Below are 25444 nucleotides of genomic sequence, written 5' to 3' on the forward strand. Positions count from 1 at the left end.
ACCCAACCTTGTACAGACATAGATAACAGATGGGTGGATTATTGAATTTACTGAATGAACTGAAATTCTGTCTTTCAAAGGCAAACATGCCACTGGTAATATGGCGGACGTGCTGAAGCATCGTCTGCTCGGGTAAACGAGGCCAGAGCGGCATCTCATTCCTCTATGTCTATGGCTTTATTTAAGGTCGGTCAAAGTTTCCAGAGCTGACCTGCTCGTAGCGCCACAAACTACACTTACTAAGCTAAAGTTTTGCCCACGATGGCAGTGCGGAATATTTCTCGGTTCTGGGAATGGGGACGGAAGATAATTTGCGTGGGGAGAAACTACGCAGACCACGCAAAAGAGCTTAAAAACGCCATTCCTACAGAGCCTGTCCTGTTCCTGAAACCGCCATCTGCGTATGTGAGAGAGGGCTCCCCCATCCTGGTGCCTCTGTACAGCAGCAACCTGCACCACGAGGTGGAGTTAGGGGTGGTCATCGGCAAAGGGGGTACAGCCATTCCCCAGTCCGCCGCCATGGAGCACGTAGCGGGGTACGCGCTGTGCTTGGACATGACAGCCCGGGACATCCAGGACGAGTGTAAGTCCAAGGGTCTGCCCTGGACCCTGGCCAAGGCCTTCAACACCTCCTGCCCTGTCAGCGACTTCATCCCTAAAGATCGCATCCCCGACCCGGGGAACGTCAAGCTCTGGCTGAAGGTGAACGACCAGCTTCGGCAGAGCGGCTGCACCTCGCAGATGATCTTCTCGGTCCCCTATCTGATCAGCTACATCAGCGAATTCATCAGCCTGGAAGAGGGGGATCTCATCCTGACCGGGACCCCTAAAGGGGTCTCCGCCGTGCAGGAGCACGATGAGCTGCAGGCTGGCATCGAGGACGTAGTTACTATGAATTTCAAAGTGGAGAGACCGGACCACTAGGAGGAAGAAATGCACAAGCTGACTGAGAGAAACCAGCAGATGGCAGCACTGAGCAGCACTAACCCTACCTATGATTATTTTTCCCTAATCGGGATTTGATTGATTTAGAGGTGGCTGCGTGATCAGGGTAATCTAAGCCTGACTCTTATTATTTTCTATTATTTTGTATTGTTAACTGAACCCAAATCTGCGTCATGGATATAAAAATCTTTTAATGGAAGATGTATCAGCAGGGATTTAAAAATGTTGACAAACACTTTGATAAAGTGCTTTAAAGATTAAATATCTGAAATTTAACTATAAGTAAAATTCTTTTTTTTGTACACGTGATTCCTTTTCTGATTCTAAGATTGTTTTTTTTTTTTTTTAATTATATATAACATTAACATATTATATTAACATATATATTACATGTTATATTAACATATAACAATAATATATATTTCTCAAAAAGAGGCCTAGAGATGAAGAGGTTAAAAAATGTTGATTTTTGTGGCATGAAATTATTTTAGGTATTCCTTTAAGTCACTTCGATACATTTCCATTCCTCCAACTAATTTGATGCTACATTTCTAGAAAATATAAAATGTGCTCATTTTTAAAATTAATTAAGACTGACACTCTGTCCAGCTTTCTAATCCTACTATCAGACAAAGATTTTAAGAGAAGTGGCAAAATTCACCTTTAAAGCGACAAAATTGTGGCTAAAGATGTTAGTAAAGTATGGACAGTCTCCAGATTTCATTCTTACAGTACATGCGTAGTGAGAGCTGAGGCTCCGAGGTGCCAAACTGCTGCCAAAACCCATGAAGGATTACAGGATGGATAAAGGAGTGGGCCAAAATTCCTGATGTGTGCAAACCTGGTGACCAACTATAAAAACATCTTACTGCTACGCTTGCCAATTAAAAAAAAAATCCTCAAAGCCAAGTGCTAACCCATGTTTTGTTGGGAATCAATCACCCTCTTTCACTCAGTGGCATGCAAATCAATTTGAACTTCTATGAAATGTACTTTTTTCAGATCTTTGGTTAATCCTTGGTAAATGCTTGTTTTTGTTTCTTTGCAAGTGAGCCAACTAACAAAATCAAACCCTCACTGCATTTCCAGAAATTTCTGTTTGGCTTTCATCTTCATTTTTGTAAAATAGCTGTATCGGTAAAGGATTTTTGTTGTTGTTGTTGTTGTTGTTGTTTTAAGGACACCTGTTAGGAAATTACCCTCTTTGCTTGTGGTTAAGGTTGGAAAAGTTTTTACTGTATTCTGGATTTGCTGAGATCAGCTTTCCTGCAGCGGTTGGATTAAATCACACTCAACCCTCTGCTCAAAGTGAGAAAAACAATGCCAACACGTAACAAATTACCAGCAACGCCTCAGTGCTTAAATAGCAATATTGATGTGTGCCTCTAACATAACATAACCACATTGTTGAGAGGTGCCTTTTAGCAGCTTTCCCAGGTTCGGGCGCTGTTCTCCCACGGGCTTCTCTCTTTTCAACATCAAACAAAGTCTCCATCAACCTGTCCCAGGCTCCTTTGCTGTAACCCGAGTCAGAAAACATCATCATGCCTCACCTGTAGGGCATGTTGTCTGGAAGACCCACCTCGTCGGGGAACACATGTGTCCGTCATTCCAACATTTATCACAAAATTTAATAAGAGCTGGGAGCTGGGAAGCATATCCACAGACGAGTTTCCCCCCCGCCACAGAGTAAGAGTGGAGCTTTGTGTCACTTATGTTCACAGCAGATGTTGTCTTTTATGAGATATGAATCATACAACTCCTCTTCTTTTGTGTGACTGCAGGTATTACCTTCTCCCGGCTATTAACAAAGGCTTCAAAGCCAGAGCCCGGCTCTGATTTAACGCTCACCACATTAACCGGGGATGTTGTCATCAAGCCCCGGCCCAAAAAGGTATATTTGACTCTTCTGAGGGCAGCCTGGATTACACGGAGACCACAGGTTTCCGATCTCACACAAGCCAACGGTGACGTCAGCCTGGAGAAAGCAGAGCCAAACCGTGGCGCTGCCAGGGGAATGAAGACATTAGAGGACATTTTCACACACCTGTCAGCGTAGCTTTGGTACCGTGTCCCTGCATGAGTTATTGTTGAGGATCAAACAATCCCAAAACAGGGTTTTAATAGAGGTAAAAAAATAAATAAATGAATAAAAAGTATTATTTTAATACCTGAAAAAGTATACCTTACATAAAATTAATATTATTAAAATAAAGAAAAAATAAAATAAATATTCCTATGAAGAAACAAATTATAGATATACTACCATAACAATAAATAAATATTAATATAAATACAATCCATAAATATTATGAATATAAATAAACTTATGGCTTAAACTTATGTAAATATAAAACAGTAAATATATAAATATTCCTATAAGTAAATAAAAAATATTTGACGTAAAAAAAAATCTAAGCGAAAGTTAAAGAGGATTTAACTACACATGACTACTACATAGTTATCAACAATGTAACTCTTAAACCGTTTCCCTTCCCTACAATAGATCATAAATAGAGCAATATATCGGGACATGATCTGAAATGATCTGAAACGCGCATTTTATTTACAATGTAAGACGGGGCATCCCCAGAATCAGAACCAATCATTAAGAAGCAGATTTTAGGTTTTATGCTCCAATAATCTGGATCAAACTTCCAGAAAACAGCAAAGTGAGGCCAACAAACACTAAGGCCAAACACGCGTCTGTTTAGAGTCGCCTTCGATTAATAATAAATGGAACATGGATCAAATCTCCTCAAAAGTAAAATGTTCCATTATTCGTCTAATATAAGCTCAAAAACCCTGACAAAGACGCACGACTTAATGTTATTTTGACGAAATTCAATGTTACCTTATGTGAACTTAAACGATTAAAATAAATCCATTAATGACACTTGACACTGTCCGTTCTTTTGCAGAAGAAGGCCTCTCCCCCCACTGGAAGAAAGAATCAAAGTGCTTTGCTGTCTGGCAGTCTGCATCTTGTCTGTCTGCATTTTCGGAATGGCAATTTGTGATGCCTGGCTTTGCGTGCTGCTCCGAATGCCACCAGACGGGTCTGTGGCGTGGCTATTCTGAGGACACAACCACCAACACTCAGAAGTTTAGGAGGCTCTGAGTCAGAGAGGACATGAAACATCACAGGGAATCACGCTCACAGAGTTTAGCAAATTGGCTTAATTTGTTATTTTGCACACACGCAGAAGGGCTATCTTGCATGTCAGGACCGTAAATGTGTTATTGCAGCACGTTAACCACATGCCCACTGTTTTCTTCTAATGTATCCTGAAATTTTGACAGGCTGTAACTGATATTCATGCATAATTACCATGCTTTGCAGAAAATAAAAAAATATAAAAAATATCCACATCCATTGAAATTTTTCACGCTGCGTCATTCCACAAACATAGAAAAAAAAATCCTGGTTGGAAATTAGAACCACTGTTCACTATTCCAACTTCATGTCTGCTAACTTATGTCACTACCTCCTTCAAACATCTGAAGACTGACAGTTTTTGCCCGATGATCCAGTTTATGTTGTGCCTCGCAAAACTATTCATACCCCTTTGAACTTTTTCTTTCCTTTTCATGTTACAGCAGTAAACTTTAATGTGTTTTAGTGTCAGTAAAAGCACTGAAAACTGTGTTTTGCCTTCACATTCAGCCTCTGTGAGTCAGCACTTTGAGGAGCCACATTCTTGCAGCCACATGTCTTTCAGACGAGATTGACCCATCCTTCCCTTTTAAACAGCTCAGGTTCAGGGTGATTAGATGGAGAGCGTTAGTAAACATGAGTTTTCAGGTCTTACCGCTGATGCTTGGTTGGATTTATGTTCGAGCTCTGACTTGATCGCACACGATTTAAGCCATTGCATTTTAGCTCTCGTTGTTTTGGGGTTTGTTGTCCTGCTTTTGCTGTTGTTAAGAAGTTTTCCTCCAGTATTGTCCCACATTCAGCTCCATCTTTCCCTGAACTCTGACTTCCCACATAACAAAAAAAATCAGCTGTGGTTGCCAGAATTTTGCTGGTACCTATCTCCAGCAAATGTTCTGGATGAGAGGCTGGGTACAGCCTGGACAGGTTGCCAGGGCAACACAGAGACAGGATGAACAACCATATACACCAAAGGAGAATTTGGAGAGAGACCAATTCACCTGTGGGAGGAAGCTGGAGTACCTGGATAGAACCCATGCATGCACAGGGAGAACATGCAAACTCCCTACAGAAAGACCCTGGGCTGGGAATTGAACCCAGGACCTTCTTGCTGCAAGGCAACAGTGCTACCAACAGCGCCACTGTGCAGCCCTGTATTTGGTATAGTCCAGTAAATTCTGATAACCACAGTTGCCGGTATTTTACTGTAACTTGGAGAAGTTTTTTTTTCTTTAAAAAAACAAACAAAGTGTGTACTCTTTGATCCTAATGATGCTGCTGGTTCGGTACTGTTCACCAACAAACCCCAGGGGCAAAAAGCTGCATTTCTTCAGATCAAATTGCACAAATTAAGACTTCATTCATTAATTAGGTGACTTCTAAAGATGATCAATTTGATTATTTTGAGGTATTAGTGGAAAGGGTGCGGGGTTATATTAGTATGCCACACTTTTTAGTCTGTTGGTCAAAATCCAAAATAAAACACATTGATGAACATTTTTAAAAAGTGTAAGAAGCAGGAATAGTTTTGAAAGCTGGTGAAGTTATTTCACTAGTCATTAAATACCGTGGTTCTATAATTACACAAATGAGGACTTTGACAAATAAAATAATAAAATAAAAAAATGTATGCATTAAACACTGGTGCATAACTTTTTTGGTTTAGTTAACAGAGATGCAGGTGAGTTATTTTAGGGGAACATGTTATGGTTTTATTGGCTAAATATGAGGCACTTTATTTTGCTCAAATGTGGCCACAGCCAAATGAAAATGAAAGACCTTCCAAAAGCATTTCCACAGATTTTTATTTTTAGTGTGAAAGCTTTCCCTCTACTTGGCAGCAGCGTCTCCATTCATACCTCGTAAACTGACTGGAAGCATGTCTGTGAATTTTCATCCTCCATCTTTTCCTAATCAAGGCCCCAGAAGCAGACAAGAGTTGGCACTTTAAAAGCTAAAAAAAAAAAAAAAAGAAAAAAACTGCGGAGGTCTTTCCAGAAGCAAGTGTGTCCAGAAAAACAATTTTATGAAACGATGCAATAAAATTCTCTAAGCCCATACTTGAGTTCCTGTTTTCGCTGAACTGCTGTGACCAAAAAATCTTTCCAGCTCAAGTCGCTCGCTCGTCAAATAAAGTTGGAGTCCCAGGATTTAACAAGATAGCAGTGGTCCACGATCGTGAAGAAGAAACTAAATCCTAATAGGTCTTACTAAATAAAAGGAGATTATGATGTGCTTTTCTTTCTTGGAAACCTAATATTTTTTTCCTACTTTTAAACTTAATGTGTTTTATTTCTCTGGTTGGCTTTGTAATGCTTTTTCTATCCAATTTCCTGGGTCTATAGCTGGATGAGTAGTAGGGTTTAGAAACCATTCTGAGCTATGAAATCATAATGGATTTATGGGAATCACCTGTATTTTTAAAAAGATTTTTAAAAAAGGAGAGAGAGAGAGAGAGAGACGAACAGCAGTGTGATGGAGCTGCTTGTGAAGAAGCACAGAGTGACTTCATGTAAAAATAAAGGTAAGATTGCATGAAATTGATTTAAGCTTCAAGTAGTTAGGGTAAAACCTGAAGTCTAAATTGGATTATGTATTTGTACATGTGACTCAATAAACCATCTGAATGGGGTTGCCACCGCCCAAACACCCACTGACTACATGACAATGGGCAACACATCAGACTCATTCTTTTCTTACCCAACCACTCAAGCTGCCCACTGACATCATAGCGCTCTGAGCAGTGAGCCATATTGCCTCCATCACAGCAGGCCACTACTTGCCTGTCCTTGAACTCAGCTGAATTTCTCACATAATTAAAAGTGTTTAGTGAAAGCTGTAGATTATCCTAAGTGCCACGATGTTGTGCTGATTTAGGGAAAGCTTACTTCTGGGGATTACCCTTTAAGGACATTAATGTCTTTTCCAGATGGCAAAATGAGTGTATCTGTTCATGCCGGCTGCTGGGCTGGCACAGAACAGCTCTATCAGCACGCTGCGTAATTACTACAGAGTAGCAAAACACTTCAAGAGGGACGTTAGAGTTGGATATTTAAAGTTTTAGTGCGGGTCTTTTAAAAACTAAAGCCTGGAATAGCAACAAAACAGAAATCCTGACTGAAATTTACAGAGGCAGGAGGTGCTGAGCGTGTGACGTGTGTGCGTTTTTATGAAACTCATAAATAAAACACGTCGTTTCATTCGCAACCCAGACATTTCCACACAAAAAAAGAAGCTTAGTCTTTTTTTCTTTTTCTTTTGTTTTGTTCAATCAAAAGCGTGGGGTAGGTTTTGATTTTCCACTGGGCTCCTGTCCCTGGTTGTTTCACCAGTGAAGATGCTTGTTTCTTTTTTAACCTTACAAGCCACTACATCTTGATTGAAAAGAGCTCTGTTGTTAATTCTGAGCCCACAAAGAAAGAAGCAGGGGTTTCTGTGTGAGCTCACATCTTCTGTAATTAAAGGCCACAACACACGCAGGCCTTAAACTGTACATGTGGCCTCCATTGTGGGGGGAATGAAAAGGACCATGTGATTTCTCTTTAATGACGCCACGACAAACAGTTAAAGTTAAGAAATCAATCTGGAACGGAGCAAAATTACACCGTATATAAAACATTAAGTACCTGTTGAATATTTAGCATGCTGGTTTTGCTAAAAACGAATAAATCCAGAATGAGGGAGAGATGTATTCAAACCACAATACCCTTCTCATTATTCAACAGAACTTTAACTTTAAAAAAAACAAAAAACTTTAATTGCATTTTAAAAAGTCACACCATTATAATTGTTAACCAGTTTTTGGTATATTTTCACAGGTGTATTTTTTTTTAACAGTTCATGCTTTTTGTGAGGAGTGGCTGAAAGGCCTTTGCCATCACCTTTAATCTTTAACTCTCTTTACAAATTTTCTCTCAGATTCAAGTGAGGACCGTGGTTGACTCAATTTAGAACGTTTAATTCCTGTTGACAAACGCAACACGTTGTAGCAGATGTGGCTAAAGTTACTTTTTTGGAAAGTAAGTTTTAGCACAAAAAAAACTTTATGAACTTAAAAAAGTGCAGGTGAACTGTGATATGAGAAGAGTGAATACTGCAGAGCTCAAACACTAAAAATGTCAGGCACTCTGCTGCTACTAAAACCCTTTAAGTTGCACATCTTTGGGGGTTTAACAGTGATCATTTGATGCAGTGCTGCTAAAAACAATTGTCCTCTGCGTCCTGTAATTCTCTGACGGATAAAATCTTGACCCGTTACTGAGTGTTTTCCGGTTTTGAGGAGAATTCCGGCATGGTTTCTGGTAAAACAGTCTTGGTTCATTACATCCTGTTATTCCTTTCCTAATGAATGAAAACAGGATCGTTGGTTTCTCTATGGGGACACAGCTGCAGTGCCAGTGCCACATGACTTACCCAGTTCAAGGCTGGGAAAGACCTCCGTACCGAGTCAGACTCGCACACACTAATGAAAACCAGTTCATTTATTTTGATTGGAACGCAGCGAAATTCTGTGCTTCATTTGGACAAATCCCTCCTACTTTCTCCAGAGCATGGCACATTTTGGAGAAGTGCCTGTGCCAATCTTTATCCTTCAAGATATTTCCACAAAACTGGGCTTCCAAAACACAAAAAAACACAAAAACATTCATACCAATGTGCCACACTGTTTAGGACTTTCAGGACCAAATTCAAAACCACTTGCATCTCACCTCACAAGCAAAGAATGTGATTTTGTTTGTATTTGTTTTGTGAAGGACCAAAGCAAAACACACTTGTAAATCAACTCACCATCAACTCCAGCGCTTCAAAACTCGAGGCGAGTATAGACGATGGGCGGATAGATGTATACTTACTTGATCAGTTAATTAACAGCAAATCGATTCTACATGAAGCAAAACTAGCTCAGAATAATGTTGAAATCAGGAAGGAATTGTTTAAATGACTAAAATTTATATTAAGAAAAGTCCAAATCAAAAGATTAGCTTTAATTTTTTTTTTTTTTTTTGCTAAATGTTTAGATAAAAATGTTCTGTGATGTTTGTGTGTGTTTGCTTTCCAACTTGCTGCTCACTGTTCTCACTCAACAGCCTTCAAAGGCAACGTTTTATTTCTCTTCAGGGAGCAAAAAAAAAAAAGTTTTTATACTTTGTTTCACAATCCAGCTGAAGTTACCTTCAGTGTTGGCCTTTTCAGCCTTGTTAGCACCAAACCAGTGGTTTATTTAGCAAAACAGAAGAATGGCAATGAATGAGATTGATGATCAGATATAGTTGGTGGTAAAGCTCATCCGATTGTAGTACGATAAAGAAAAATAGCGAGACTGTAAGTAGCAGTAGTGATGTTGCCTCTCTGAGTCTGTCTTGCGTTTCCTGAACATTTCCCAGACAAACTGTAACTATAGTGCTGGGATTCTGTTATTATAAGTAGAGTTTTTACATTTTAGTTACTGAATTGCCCGTCAGTGTTGAGAAAAGCATTACATCTCTGCATGTTCCCTTTTACCTTATGAAGAATGGGTTTTTCCTCATTTTCACTGGGGAGGAAGCTATGATCGGTGGAAGATAAGGGTGAGAGCAGCTGGGAACAGCTCAGGCCTGTCCTACAGGGAGCAACACAGGTTATTCACAGCGACACCTACACTCAGATCCTCTGCGCACCCATAACCAGACTGCTGACCTCTACTGCACAGAAGGCTGTTAGCATCCTTCTCTGCAGATGACAAAGTTTCACAAGCAATGGTGCGTGTCTGAGATAACGTTTGAAGCAGTAATGAAAGAAATAGAGACTCCTGCAATTGTTCTGGATTTACAGCATTTGGTTACCATGGAGATGAGTGCTCAGGCAACTCCCCTTTGTTGATTGGGTATTTAAAAATATATATGATATGCTGCTCTACTTTCACATTCTTTTCAATCCACTAACATCTGAAAGAAACGAATTCATTATTGTATTTACTGTTTCTGTAAAGAATCTAGTTCAAGTTCACATCTTACGTGTGCCACTACAATTTTGGCAGATTGAGACGTTTGCAGTTGTTGACAGATGTTTGTTTGTTTTTCTTTTTTTTTGTAATAGTTAATGAAGCTAATAGCGGAAATTCAACCTGGAAGACTCCATCCCCTCCGTTCGTCCATCGGCGTCACGCTCATCTCAGACCTCAGTGATGGACCTCACCTGGCGTGTCCAATCATCAATCAAGCTCAGCATAAAAGGATCCACACCCAAGTCGTCGGCCGCTTCCCAGCTGCGTTCAACCCACCACCTCCCCTTCTCCACCCACATCCTTCGGCTCTCCAGGATGGCACCCTTTCCTGACCTCCACCACCAGTGTCGGGCCCCGGGGGAGAGCATCCCTAATCGGTTATCGGGATGTTCATCGAGTTCACATCAAATCTCTGCTCAGATCAGCTGCCGGGGCCCGAGCGCCAAAGAACTGTTATTCATTGCTGTCATTAAATCTTTTAATTGTTCCCTTTTCTTCGTCTGAGTCTTTCCAGATTGAAATGACTTTTATAACCATTTGTGATTAACAGATAAAGCTGGTTCTGTGAAACACATGGCATTTAGAAAAATTGGCAATAAACACCAAAAACAACATTTGTATGTGTAGATTTAATTGAATATTTACATTTGAGGTATAAATTGTATTTCAACTGCAATTGATACAAATTGTTTGCACTGCGTAGCAAATCATCCGATTTTTTGGGTTAAAACGAAAGCAGAACAAAAAAAAATGAAAGTGTCAAAGCGTTGCTGTAGTGTGACATTATTCCCAATGTCCTGTCAGTTAAGCCACTTTACGTCTTTCTTTGCCATGTAATAAACAGTACATGATAATAAATAAAAGGTTTATTTTCTTTTATAAAAACGTATTATTCATATCAACATAAACTATAAATATGATGTCGTCTTATAAACAAAGAACGAGATAAAAAAAAGAAAGAAAGAAAGTGAAACCTTCAAACCAAAAGGAAACATATGAGAGTGGTTTAAAGTCCTCAATCTGTATATGTGCATATTAGCAGCACTGGGTCCATCTCAGCTCCACCTCTACAGCTAAACTGTTGCAGTTTATGAGTGCTGCATGTCAGGTTGCATTTGCAGGCAAAAAGATCTTTGCCTTTCCTTTACCCCTCCCTGAGAATCTTAGATTTATAAAACTTTAAAGAAACATCAAGAGGCTATTCTTAAGGCAGACTTGATCGTCGTTCATCAGTCCCAACCAAAGTCTTGTCCAGTCATCTGATAGAAACGCTGATTGAACGGTCTGTAGAAGTCCCTGAGTCTTTGCAGAGCCTCGGACGGGATCTGGGGGTGAGGTCGGCCCTTCGACTTCCCGAGGCAGCGGGGCCTGCTGCTCCCCTCTGGCTTCTTCAAGCAGGGAAAACCTTTAGTCTGGTTGAAGTAGAAATGTTTGTCTGAAATGACTCTCTTCAGGCCCAGAAAGTCCTGAACGCGTCCCATTTCCCCGGAGGGGTCGGACACGAGTCGCTCACCGCTGACAAACAGAAAGTGAGACAGGGGGAAATACTGGAGCCAGTTCTCCAGATGTTTGGCGTAGAGGCCGATGCGCACAGCGCTCCAAGTGGAGTCCACCGGTCCCGTGGAGGAGTTCTTCAAGGCAAGGCTCTGGAAGGACGGCAGACCCGGGTTCTTGGTGAGCGTCTGGGTGTAGTCGGACACGGCGCGCGTCACCGGGTCCCTCACGACAACGATGAGCTTGGTGTGGCGGTTCATTGTGCAAACACGACTGGGAGCCTCCCTGGTTACAAAGTAGCTCGGTGTCTTCTCCATGGTGATCTGGCCGTCCAGAGTCCGGGGCATCAGGTTTCTAGATGGGGAGAAGAAATTTCCAGTCAGGTATTTTGATCCAAGCCATTCACTCATCAGAACGTTTCTTCAATGAGCCTTACATCCCTCACGCCAAACTTCTTATGCTTTTCTTATTTTGCTGTTTAGATTCCTATGCCATGTCAATAAATGTGGACTTTGACTAGACCATTCTAACACAAAATTATGGCGAAATGTTTCGTCATTAAACTCCCATACTCTTCTCAAATCTTTGACAACTTTTGACAGGTTTGCCACTATTTCCTCATATTTAGCTGCATCATTTTTCACATCAATTCTGACCACCTTTCACGTCTCTGCTAAAAAACAAAGCACGTCCACAGCATGATGCTGCCAACACCGTGTTTCATTGCTAAGACGGTGTGTTCTTGTTGTTAGTCTTGTGACAAATACAGCAATTTGGTCTCATTCAAAAGCACTCCACGCTTTTTCTGATTTATTTATAAAATATTTTTGAATTCTTTTCCTTCCACTTGAGTCTTATAAAACCCCTCATAAATACATTGATGTTTGTGGTTCTCATGTAAAAAAAATAAATAAAAAAGAGAAAAAAAAGTGAAAAGTTCAAAGGGTACGAATGTGTTTTTAACCTCTTATACCTGAAGGAGCGAAGCTACAGCCAAACCTGCCAGTTTAATCACACACTTATTTTAGTAACCCCAATCCTTCTTTCATTAAATCACCTCAATTCACGTATGATTAAAGGTTTGGATCCAAGACCGTGTTATTGTTTGCAGCCCCTTCGAAAACCTCACCCGAAGGTCTGCAGAGCAGGACCATCCGCTCACTTGGGGTCTGATGAGTCTAAAACCACAAAACCTCAAGAACCACTTAACAGCAATTTCCTACAGATTTCCACCCCCTCTTCTTCCTGCAAGAGCAAAGCGCCCACCCTGTTTCATCCTCGCCTCCCCTGCCTGTTCCTGCACGTATTTAAAGAGTCCAATATGTCTGCAGGAAGTGTGACCGGGCAGTCCAGCTGCTGAGCTCAGCTAGTGTGTTAAACATATGGCTGTGAGGGGGTGCAGGCAGGGGTGGGGGTGGGAGGACACTCTGCACAATAGACCAATACAAATACTGTGTGAGCTGGAATATCATGATATGTTCTGAGTTATGTAAAGTAATCTGCGTCCGTAGAACAATAAACCGATTTATCTATTTATTTTTGTTTCATGGGCAGCTCACAAACGGCATATGTGTGGTATCGTTTGAGCACATTGTTTCTTCTTCTGTGGTTTGATTTCTAGTCCATCTATCAAACAGACATTGTGGGCACCACTCAGGTCTCAGATGTGCTCGTGACTGACAGGAGAGCCGCGTGAGCCAGACTTGTGGCAGACTAAGATTTCAGAAGCGAGTCGGTTCGCCTGAGAAACCGGCGATGAGCAATGATTAAAACGGAGGAGGAACTGTCTATTGGCCATTTTGGCTACATACATCTTATTGTGTTACTGGAAGTGGAGAGCATTCATGTGGTTTCCAATAAAATAAACAAGTAACGGAGCATTTGGGCTTCATTTGTTTCACATTGGAAGCCTCAATTGAGTCCAAATGGCCATAATAAGAGGTCGTTCAGAAATGTAGATGCAGTTTTGAGGGGGATTTATTTCCCCTGCGAGACTTTTGACGATCAAAGACCGATTTGATGATTAGTGAAAAGCAAACAAAAGTCTGCATTGCGTTAATACTGCAGCTTCTCTTCATAAGTTTGCATTAGGAAGAGAACTAATTAAACAAATAATCTTTACTTTTTGAGCCCTTGAGAGAAATATCTGTTTCGTTTTAGCACTGGGTGATATCACTTGGACATGTTACTTATGGTTTTTTAAGTTGCTGATAGAAGCAGATGTCTAAAGCTTCAGTTGGGATCATTTAGTCAAAAGCAGCTTAGTCAGGATGAATAATGAGTAGATGAGTGTAACTTCATGAATGTGAAAAGCAAACATCTTGAAAGTCTCAGAAAAGAGGTGGATCAAGCAAATCCACAGACAAATATATGGATTGAGAGTTTCAACTATCGGAGGGAATTCGCTTGATTTTATCACTTTAAATGTGGCATCAAATGAGCTTATCGTTACTTAGAGTGGATTTAGTGAAGACGCTTAAGGACCAGTCCACTCTGACATGGATGCTTTTCTGAAACAGGCTTTTTCTGCCAGGTTGGTATCTCCCATCCACAGGAAAGAGATTTTATGAAGATGTGTTTTGTTGTATCCATATGTAAACAAAAAGCCCCTTAATACATTTTCAAGGTGGCAAAACATGAACGATATAACCGATTTATCAGCACCTAAGAATATCCCTGACATCACGAGACGCGGATCATGTACTGAACCGTTTGAGTACGGAAAGAGCCTGTTAAAACTGTAAACATATGATAAAATATTAACTTTTCTGGTACCTCCACATCATAGTAAAAGTTCCAAGAATGTGTTTGGCTTATTCATTTGAAAAAAAATGTAAAACAATAGTTATGAATCTAAGAGCTTTTAATAAGCGTCCTGTTTAAGTTTCCAATGAAACAACGATTAGACACCATCTACATATGAAGTGGGTTATTTCTGTCCTACCATCGTAAACATAAATATGTGGATTTTAATGAACCCCATCAGAACTGGAACGGGAACTGCATGAGTTGGTCGGATGAGACAAAGATTAAGATTTTCTGCAACCAAAACGGCAGGTTGGTTTGAGTGAAACAAATCAGCCTGCAGTGTTACGTAGAAAAGCTTTATGTATGGTGGAGGATGCGTTATGCTGTGGGCCAGTTTAGAGAAATTGTGCAAAGACGAATAGTCAAAGTTCTCTCTGCCTGCTTGCTGCGACCTTATAACATGTCAGAACAAGAAGACCTGAATAAAAGAGGTCACTAGCAGTAGTACCAGCAAGTTAGTTGAAAAACAATCATTTCTAGTAAATGTTGCATTTATTCCTCACTGATTAAATCTGCTGATACTTTTTGCACATCCTCAAAAGGGGGGTGCCCTCACCTTAATATTCACATTAGTGTACGAGGCGACTTTATCTTCTTTTGCGCAGATGTAAGCTTCAAGACATTTCAGGGGAATTTTACAGGGCACTAAATTTACTTATAGCTTGTAATAAACAGCAACTGATGTAGCTAAAAGAGGGAACACAAATAAAAATTTATGTGGGCTCCAGAGATGGATGAAGGTGAATAAATTCTTGCTAAACAAATAGAATAGAAATAGCCGTTATTGTTCCACAGAGGGCTGGATATCCTGTCTATCCCATCATATTCTGGAGGGAGGAGTTTTTAAAAAAAAAAAGTTTAAAGTCTTTCGTGTTTACTTCAAGGTGAGCCATCTCAGCCCATTACAATGCCCATAATAAAAGACCATTAATTGATCACTATCCAATTGCACGAGGCTATCCTCTGCCTCCTCACTCTGTTTATCTGGGTCTGATCAATACGTCTGTCTCCGTGTGACAGATTGTGCTCGATGCTTGCAATGCGTATGGTTTTCACTGTGCGCTCACACGTGGGCACAGAGGTAATGGTGTTTACTGGTAAGTGAGTTAGCGTCTGCCCTCTGATTCGTCATGCACGGGCTTTGGGTTTGTCCTTCACTCCTTCAGTTGAGTGACACTTTGGATAGCGACCATTAGTTTTCTTTCCATACTCATGCATAGTTAATGAGTTGTGGCTTTTACCCCTCTCCCTCCAAGCGCCTGTCACCCTATTGATCAATCAGTCTCATTAACTGAGAATCAATAAGTAGCAACTCCTGTCATAAATCTGTCTGCATTTGGCGATAAGGAGTACTGTAAATCTGTCAAGGATGATTAATTTAAAATCCTATTTACCAGGTGCAAATAAAAACTCTCGTTTAACCCGCAAAAAAAACTGGCAAGTCTTTGTTTTGTGAATAAACGTGAGACTCGGGAGAACAAATATGTTTTCTATTTAGCCCATCAAAAAAAAAAAAAAAAGCGTTGCTGACAAACTATACGAGTCTGGAACTCCCTGCTGTTAAAAGGATGTAACGCTTTTTTCCTCCCCGAAGTGCCACAGAGCTGATTACAAAGCTGATACGCTGGAAGCAGTCTGGATCACACAATTAGATAAAAAAAAACAAAGAAAAAAAAAAAACCTTTTCTGCGAGGATGTGGCCAACAGACTTCCTGCCCTTCAGATTATGGGCTCTCCCACCGAAGTGCTCCAGCTTACACCCCTGCAGCACCTTAGCGAAAGGCATGCTGCACATCAAGTGTGTGTGATCAGAGAGGAAACAAGACCATTAAAAATCTAAATCTACCATGTCTCTTTCTCAATCAAAAACAGGTTGGTAACTTTAGGGCTTATAATAATGTCACTTACTGGACCATTTACATAAAAACAGTTTTGGGGATTGTCCTAGAGAAGAGTTTTGTTACAATGGGCGTCTTTTCATCCCTGATATTGTTCATAGCAGGGACCCAATTAAAAAAGCTGGCAGAAAATCAAGGCAATAAAACCAAAAGAGCCCAAAAAAAAAAAAAAAAACAATGTGAGGGGGAAACATTTCTCAGCAGAGTTGTTGTTGTGCTCAAAGGGTGACAGAGGAAGCCTTAAGGCCATGGACTGCTGAACAGGATGAGTGGGAACTTCCATAACTGAATGAAATAGTGCTTGTCATCACTTCTGACGATGAAGGAGGAGAGAGGGGGGCATATAAATACTGGGAGTGAAGTGACAGTGTGGTTTCAAAATGAAAAGAAGTGTGACTTTTTTTGTTAAAAATGTGGTTGTTTGTTCCTCTTCTGGGACTTTTGGTGATTCTTCATCCATTCTGGTCACAGTTAGTCACCCATTAGCTTATGTCAGCATTTATTCCAGCATAATGTACTGATTAAAAAAAAACAGCCAGTCAGCTCCTGTTCAAATAATTAAAAACAAAGACTTTTGAAGTACAGAGTTAGCCCACTTCTTTCTTTTACAGTGGCTTGCAAAAGCATTCATAGTTCTGGAGTGTTTTCACAGTTCCAACCACAAACTTCTATGCATTTCATTGGGATTTTATTTGATAGTCAAACAAAAAGTAGCACATCATTGTGAAGTGGAAGGGAGACAAAACACGGTTTTCATTTATTTCCCCCCAAAAAAGAAGAAATTCAAAAGTCTGAAAAGTCTGACATGCATTTTGTATTCGACTCCCTTTAGTTATATTCCTCTAAGTAAAACTTCAATGGCCTGCAGTTAAGAGTCACCTAATTAATAAATAAACTTGATTCACAAAGAGAGTAGACAGGTCAGGGAGAAAGTGGTGGCAAAGTTTAAAGCACAAATAGGTTTCATGAAACAATATAAGATGGTTCTACAAAGTACTGACTAAGGATTGCTAAATACAAAAGCCTGCCACACATTTCAGATGTCACAGTGTAAAAAAAACATTTGAACATCATGTAGAATTTTCCTTCCCTTTCACAATTATAAAATCCACATAAAATACGTTGAAGTTTCTGGCTGTAAAGTGATAGAAACGTTCAAGGAGTATGAATATGTTTACTTTATGCTATAAGCTGAATATGAGTCTCGTTATGGCTCTAAGTGGACGATTACGTCCTGGGACGTTGACGGCGAGTAATAATATTGTCACTAACTCATACCGCAGGCATTAGAGGATGCTTACCCTCACAATTAATAATGCATTAATGGACTAAGTGAAAAGCTGACCTCCAGTTGAGAAAACCTAAGTGCTGAATTTTCACAGAAACTACTTGAAGTGGCCATCTAGAAAGGAAAGGAGTAATGTATGTTGGTACTTTAGGCTTGTTGATGCCTGGGGAAAGACAAGTAGTGTCCATTAAAGTTAGGAGTTTTTAGAAGTCTATGCCTTCCAGAGAAGTTCAATAATGCACATAGCTGTTGCACTCAGAATATGCATGCACCACAATTATGATGAATGATAATGACATCAGTGTAACTTTAAATACTTTTGTGAACGACTGCACTAAAGCTGAGATTTATTTGTTTGCATACAGGCTGATGGTGGGTGGGGAGAACAATGAATCATTTCAGCCTCAGGGCTGCTAAACAAGTTAATAAAACACAAATCTAAATCCATCTAAACAAGTTATTAGAGCACAGATTTAAAGTGGAGTAGTGTGAAAAGTCTAAGAAACAAATCCAGCTAACCCGCATGGTAACACTGACTTTCTAGAGCTTGTAATTTAGCAACGTAGTGAAGAGATGAGGCAGTGATTCACAAATCCACAAGTAAAAGTATTATTTTAAAGCAAAAAGGTTAATTTATTTAAGGCAGAGACAAGCTTTAGAGGTTTAGCAATTATCCAGGAAAATCTGCAAGCAGCGCAGAAAACCTGGCAAATACATCGATGGCCAATCTTTAAACTATAAATATGATAGTATAACTGGGTTTTGCTCTAGACAGAAATACAATTTAATCGATTGCCATTAAGTGTAGATATCCACGGTCCCCCTCAGGTTTAATCAGGATGTTTATTCTCTTGTATTCAATTAAGGGGCATAAAGTTTACCTTGAGCATCCTGCAGTGCTAAGACGTTTATATCCTCTCCAGGGGGAAAATGTAACTTTGGTGAATATTTTTCCTTAATGCGATCATCAAGTTTTGATTACATTTACGCTTTCGTTTCTAGTCAGGTGATTTTGTTTGTAACATAAGTTAGCAAATGCTAGCAAAAATATTCCAAACATAGTAAACTACTGCAGATAAAGGGGAAACTTTGCATTTAGGACGAGTGTATTTATGTAAAAAGTAACTATAATATGCTTATGCATTAAAGCCCTCAGCACTGGCTGGGTTGTCAGATGATTTTCCAATATAGTACACGCAGTCTGAATCAAGGACTATTTTAGCTTGACCGAACCGCTGCCCATCAACACTGAAGTTAACTCGAGTGGTGGTGACGATAAGGGCTGTCGGACGTAAAAATAGCAAAACTGACCAATGCGTCCTCGTTTACTAATGAGAAACCACAAATAAAGTGAGTCTGAGCAATTTCACTAAAATGTCTTGTTTGTGGATCAACAATTAAATGACTCGGTGTGTTAGTACTTAAAAAATAGACCTAGAAGAAGCTTTTTCAGCATGATAAAATGTTAATTTAGGGGTGCACAGATTTATCTGCGCCGATTTCCTTAATTTTGGGAGATCGCTGGTCAGCCAGTACTTACATTATTTCCCTAGCTTTGATTTTTAGATCTTTGATTTTTAAATCATTCACTCTCCTCTTCTGCTCTCCCATAAGAGAAGTTTGGCCGATAGACCAGACCACCAGGTTATTTTTGCAGTTAACAGTAGTCGCTCCTCTGTTGCCAATTCAGCAACTTTGCTATGTTTAGCAACATTTCTGGAAAAAACAAACAAAAAAAAAAAAAAAATTCAGCAGGTCAGGCTTTTTAAAGATCGGCAATTGATGATCCGCCAGAAAACTGCAATCAGTGCACCCCTAGTTAATATAGGTTTCCCATTTCAGGAGAAGACATAAATAGGGTAAGGGCATAAAAGAGTGAAAAAACTGGTTTGACATTGAAACTTGATGTCCAAGTTTACTCTGATACAGGTCTGGTGAAAAAAGTTAGAAGACGATGAAAGTCTTATCTGTACGATTTCTAACCAAGCTACTCTTGACTGTGTCATTGTTTTTAGCTTTTCTCTTGGCCCATGCTAACCTTCGCTGGAAATTGCAGTGCAACCGAGTATGACTACCAAGCATCTGAGGCATCCGCTGGAACAGAACCATCATTTCTTTGACTATTTTTCTCACAGACCTAAAACGACCTAAGTGAAACTATTCCAAAATTTTTACAAGCACCCCAAAATGAACCACAATGTGCCTTAAATTATAATAATTCACCCCATCTGGGGTTTGAGTGTGGGCTTTTCCCCAAACCTTAGAACACCACCTAAACCCAACTACGGCCAAAACCCACCATCATTAAAACACATTACAGCTATACACTGTGGAAGCCACTTCCTGGTCTGCTACGCCAATCAGGGGCACCGAGCCTCCGTCACTAATGGCCTTAGGGCTTAATGTTGAAGGAGTCATTGGTAAAATTGCCCTCACTTGGGAAAATGTTGCCCCATGACCATAAAAGTCCACCTCCAAAACCTCAGCTGTCAAAAATCAAGATTGGCGCGATGATTAGTTGAACTTGGCCTCCTGGATAGAAGAAGGCATGTGAGAGAGACAGACATACAATTTTTGGTTTGGTGTTTTTCAAAGCATGAAAGAAACAACTGATCTTTTTTGTTATAACATGTTCATAATCATATCTTGTGTTGGGTTTTTTTCTATTGGGTTTACCAATTTTTATTTTTAAATAAAATATTTTGATCAAGAAATTTGAAACATAGTTGGAAAAAGAATACAGTATTAGAGTTGGCTTGTACAGCATTTCTGTCAGCCTTCGCATGTCCTGATTTAAATGATTTATCCTACCTTTCAGCAGCAGTCTGAATGGTTACAGTCTTAGATGCTACGCCTGTGGATCATCCATACAGTTGGTCCCATTTTACTGATTTTACTTTGGGGAAAAAACAAGTTTTCCAAATAGCTAAACATTTCCCCTCAAAAATTGAAAGCTGCTTTTAAAAAATGAACTTGGCTTCTTGGTAGATTTTTACCTAACATAAATAAAAAAAACAGCAGCATTGCTATAATAAGAAACACAATTAAAGTATTTCATACGCCAAGACAAAAAAAATAGAACAACAGCCATTGTCTCACGAAAAGCTGTGGGTTTTTGCTGACAAATCCCATATGTGAGCTACACGACATCACAAACTCTTCAAACCTTCGCCTCATTTTAAATGCAATGTTTGTGGGTTTTCTTGTTCCAGTAATGAGTTAAGTGCCCACATGCAAACAAGAGGATGGGATGGAAATACAGACATGTAACACCAAAAAAGATAAAAGCAAGAGCAAGCATTTATGAATGGGTCTGAGACAGTTATTGAATCTATGGTGTGTCTTCACCAGTGCAGCTCACTTTGATACTTTCAACAACTGACATCAAACTTTCACATTGTGACAGCTTACAAATTCCACCCATCTGTTAAACTCATATGTCATTTTAATTATTATTCTTTTTCCATCCAGGACACGTGGTAGCAGACTCTTTGTGCTATCATAAATAAAGTCTATTTGTTTTTATAGATGTTTAAAGGATGGTTCGGTTATAAAACAAATCTTTAGCCTCTCCCAAACCGTCGTATGGGTCATTCAATCCTCAGTGGAAATCTTCAAGAGGCTTTAAAAGATGTGACACTTTAGTTGCAAGTCAGAAAAACAGGATTTTCCAGTTGCTGTATAACGAGGCCAGTTACTGTTAGTAATACAAGCCGATAGCAACGTGTGACTCCAAGTCACAAAATATTTGGAGGTAAAAGCACCCTTCTGATATCATTGGTGGAAAACACTGAAAACTTTTATTGTTATATGCTTTAAACATTGTATCACCCTGTCGCGTAAAATCTCAATTGAAGAAACTGAAGTTTGCGGTTGATACATGACAAAATGTACAAGATTTAAATGGAAGAAAACTTTTTCAAATCACTGTCTGAACGTGCAAAGACCAAACTTGCATAAAAGCAACAAAAAAAGATTTTAAAAATATATGTGTATCCATAATCAAAAATAAAGACCAAAACTGTAATTTATATCTGGGTTCAATTAAGGCTCTGAAGAGGGTTTTAGCTATTTTTAATTTTAGCTATTAATTTATTTTTTATTTTATTTTTCTGAAAGTCTTTGTGAAAAATTTGCTTGTTCAGATAGAAAAGTCATGTTATACTAGCGTGCAAAATTGCACTAATAAACCAAGTTTTCAGTTTTTCCTCCTACTCTACCTCTAATCAAGATCTTACATATGAGTTAAACACACAAAAACACATAATGTAAGCACCAGATCTGCCACAGGTATTCACACATAGGAACTTTGTCAGAGAGGAACACAGTGAAGCGAGGTGGGGTTAGGATGAAGCGCATCGGACAGGGGTGTGTGTGTCGGGGGGGGGCAGAGGGGGTAAAATATGTGAAAAGAATGTGTGAAAGCTGGGATGCAAATGTGGTAATTAGAAACAGGAGGAACCCTGTGTGTAAAAGTGTTGGATACAGGGGGAGGAAATGGCAAAAAATTCATACGGTGCATAGAGAGACAGACAAGGAACAGAAATCTTTCAACATGTTAAAATTATCAGCGGCGAAACTGTTTCCATGTGGCCAAATATGCTCCGTTAAGGCGGAGCGAGGAGTTTATGAAGAATGGCAAGACAGGGTGGAATTACATCTGAGAAACCTCTGAAATCTGTGTCTGATAATGCTCCTCACCCTGTCATAACCTTCGCCTCTCCTCGTGGCACCTTTCGAGCTCAGAGGTCTCACAATGCCATTGTCCTGTCAGCCTGATGAGAGCTCAGCTGGGACCAGGTTCAGAAGCTTGCAGAACATCTGGATATGATCAGGATCAGCTTCGTCCTGAGCTAAAACCCTCTTCAGAGCCTTAATTGAACCCAGATATAAGTTACAGTTTTGGTCAAACAGGTCAATCCATGATCAGCTGCTGCCGCTACAGCAGAAGCTAATTAGACCCCCCCCTCCACGCACCCCCCCAAAATCATGCACTGTAATCAAATCGTCACATCTGCATAAGCTGAAGATAACATCCAACTTAGAGCTTTTGTTGACATTGCAGGGTGATCATAGTTGGTTTCCTATGCGGCGCACAACCAGAGCAAACACAGGATGACAGGTGGAAGTGTGGGTTGTAAATGGTTTATAAATGGGCGTCAAGATGAACAGCTCCTCTGGGGCCCCGGGGACCCTTTGATCTACAGTGCAGCTCACACACGGATCGTACCGTGTGAAGCTGATCCGAGTACATCAGTCTGTCTGTGTTCTGGCTCGTTTATTCACAGTACACATCAGCACATATGCGTGGGGCGCTCAACTTTTAACAGGATGGTGTTCCCTATGTATGGTTTGACGTTTGGTGTTTATTTTCAAACAGGAGGCAGGCAGGTGACAATCAAAGGTTTACATAAAAACAAGTAAAACCAAGAACTAAAATACAGCAGCGAATCCTAATTAAATCAAAAGAAGGAGACCACGAGGAAACAGGCTGGTGGCATAAAAGCAAATATTTAATATTGATTGCCGAGCAAGAAGCAGGAGGCTGATTAGAAATTGTGGTCAGCTGTGAGGGAAAAAGGCAAGTGACAGAAGTTGATGAGAGGAAATAGGAGAAATGTCTGATAGAAAGTACAGGCAATATGGGAAACAAGGAAACCAGAGATTTAACAAACAAACGGGAGAAACTGTCCGTGAATGTTTGTTCGTGGGAAATCAGCCAAAACTGGACTGTATCTTTGAATATCTGGTTCTCAAAAAAAATATTTGAACTAATTTTCAGTTTCTTAGAATCATCTGGTTTGTTGATTGATTGCATAGATTTGGATATTTAATGCTTTATTTTTGTTTCATTAATATTTTCAACCCACTTTGTGTATTGCAATCATAGGTTGGCAGTGTGGCATGTTTTCCTTGTGTTTTTTGAGTAACATAATTTGTAAGACAGTTTATATGAGCAGATGAGACTTCTTCCATTGGAACAAGGTTAATTTCTATCTACTGAGCCTTCTTTATAATTTGGTGAACAAGTAAATACACAGCACACAGGGTACATCCTGTTAGCTATCGTGTACAAAAACTTAATGAGAAAAGCTACGTCTATTGTCCTTCACTTTTTTGTATGTATCTGGTGTGTTGTTTTTAAAACTCTTGGTTTAATTTAAGAGTTTAAAGCAACTTTAACAGTTGTGTTTCCATGAAATTTAGATGTGAACCAACAACCTGTTCATCTGTAAGCAGCCTACCTGTACCACTCCAGCCCTCTGTCGTAGAACCTGTCGAAGAAATGTGGCTCTGCGCCAAACGCCCTCACGTCCGGATGGATGCGCAAAAACTCCAGCAGGGCGCGGGTTCCTCCTTTCTTCACCCCGATGATAATGGCATTTGGGAGCTTTTTAGTCCCGTAGGTGTTGGAAACGGGGATGCTGTTTGTCTCCTTCACGCTGCCCGGCTCGTACTGCTGCTGCTGCCGCTCGGCGTCCACCTGCAGCGCGTCCTGAGAGGCTGTCCGCTTGTGGAGCTGCCGCTGCGCGCCGGGGTGGTGAGGCGGAGGCGGCCGGAGGTCCACCAGCACCTGGCTGCGGTCGTCCAGGTTGTCATAGCCCCCGTCTGCGGCTTGTTGGCTGTATAAAGTCCTCGGAGCCGAATCGCAAAGTCCAGCGAGACAGTAGAAGAAATAAGTGAATATTAGGACCATGGTGAGGAACACGGAGACCTTGGAGAGCACCTTTCCAAAGTTAAGCCTGACTCTGCAGCCGCCACATCCCATGAGTTGATCTCCTGCTGGACGCGAAAGGACCGAAACCTTGACAACATGCTTCTTCCTCCTACATGGATCGGATCTGTATGAAGCAGAACCTGTTGCGCAAATAAGTAGAACTTCCCTCAGCTCGGCAGTCCATTTGGCAGCGATTATTTGTCAGAAGTGAAGTTCACAATGTTTGTCAACTGAAAATGAAACGTACACACAAAACCACTTTTAATTGGAAATCACTTTGTTTTCACGCGAGCTCGTTTTTATGCCCAGACCTGGTAGCGCGCTGGTGCGCTCTGAGGTCTTCGCTCCTCGGCGCTCTTCATTTGCCCCTCGGTTGACACGCCTCGCAAGTCTCCACCCTTCACTCCAGTGGCGGATGGCAGGCCCTTACAGTTCACTGTGTGAACAAGTTTCATATTACAATCTGCCAATGCATCATAACAAGCCCGAAACAGAGTAAAAACACTTAAACCTGAAGCACTCACAGTTCCCAACAGAAGTGTTCACACACCGCTTCAACTTTTCCACATTTTTGTAATGCTACAAATGCCCGCTGCATGAACTAGCACTAAAAAGAAAAATTACACTTCTTTTTCCTTTTTTTTTGAGATTTCTCAAAGAACCTGAAAAGTGCGGCGTGCATTTCTATTCAGCAGAATAGAAATACAGACTGGAATTCTGATACTATAAGTGGGTGAATCCATCCAAAAATATATATATGATATCAATACCAAATTGGTATCAATATGGAGTCTTTTTAAGTCTTTCAAATCAGTTTTCCCATCAGTTCTGAGCATCTTCCCAGTAGGTTATGAAGAATAACATCATGATGCTTAACACCTGTCCTTGCATGTTGGCTGTGTCTCTTACATAGCTTGGGACAAACTTTAAACAGAATTATTATGGGATTCTCTCAACAATTGCTTTCTCGTTTCATTGAACTTTGTGGTTGCAATGTGAGAAAATATGGAAATTTTCCAGACGCAGGAATATTTTTTCAACCCACTTTAGGTTTAGCTTTATGATTACCTACACAGAGGAAAATCCTCATTGCGCTTCGATCGACATGACCCCTTTGAGAGTTCTTGCCTCCGTTTGTGCTCTGGTTGCACCT

General features: G+C 40.3%; 2 protein-coding genes across 4 annotated transcripts; one reads left to right on the forward strand and one right to left on the reverse strand.

The window, feature by feature from the left end:
- The first annotated feature begins 17 nt into the window (after positions 1–17).
- LOC103141648 (acylpyruvase FAHD1, mitochondrial-like) lies at positions 18–4311 on the forward strand. 3 transcript variants are annotated; one of them, XM_016673987.1, is made up of 3 exons: positions 18–2634; positions 2730–3074; positions 3867–4311. In XM_016673987.1, the coding sequence occupies exon 1, from the start codon at positions 262–264 to the stop codon at positions 922–924; it is 663 nt and encodes a 220-aa protein (XP_016529473.1). In that variant the 5' UTR covers positions 18–261; the 3' UTR covers positions 925–2634; positions 2730–3074; positions 3867–4311. The 3 variants fall into 3 exon arrangements, with proteins under 3 accessions (XP_016529473.1, XP_016529472.1, XP_016529474.1); XM_016673986.1 differs by having other exon boundaries at positions 18–3074; XM_016673988.1 differs by having other exon boundaries at positions 18–2839.
- A 6384-nt stretch (positions 4312–10695) lies between these two features.
- Positions 10696–24728, reverse strand: LOC103141649 (heparan sulfate glucosamine 3-O-sulfotransferase 6). The gene is made up of 3 exons (XM_016673940.1): positions 24603–24728; positions 23819–24521; positions 10696–11933 (listed from the first exon to the last, which is right to left on the reverse strand). Exons 2-3 carry the CDS (start codon positions 24340–24342, stop codon positions 11315–11317), a joined length of 1143 nt encoding a protein of 380 aa, XP_016529426.1. The 5' UTR covers positions 24343–24521; positions 24603–24728; the 3' UTR covers positions 10696–11314.
- Positions 24729–25444: the final 716 nt, after the last annotated feature.

The sequence above is a fragment of the Poecilia formosa genome, unplaced genomic scaffold, assembly GCF_000485575.1.
Source record: "Poecilia formosa unplaced genomic scaffold, Poecilia_formosa-5.1.2 Scaffold88, whole genome shotgun sequence".
Lineage (NCBI taxonomy): Eukaryota > Metazoa > Chordata > Actinopteri > Cyprinodontiformes > Poeciliidae > Poecilia > Poecilia formosa.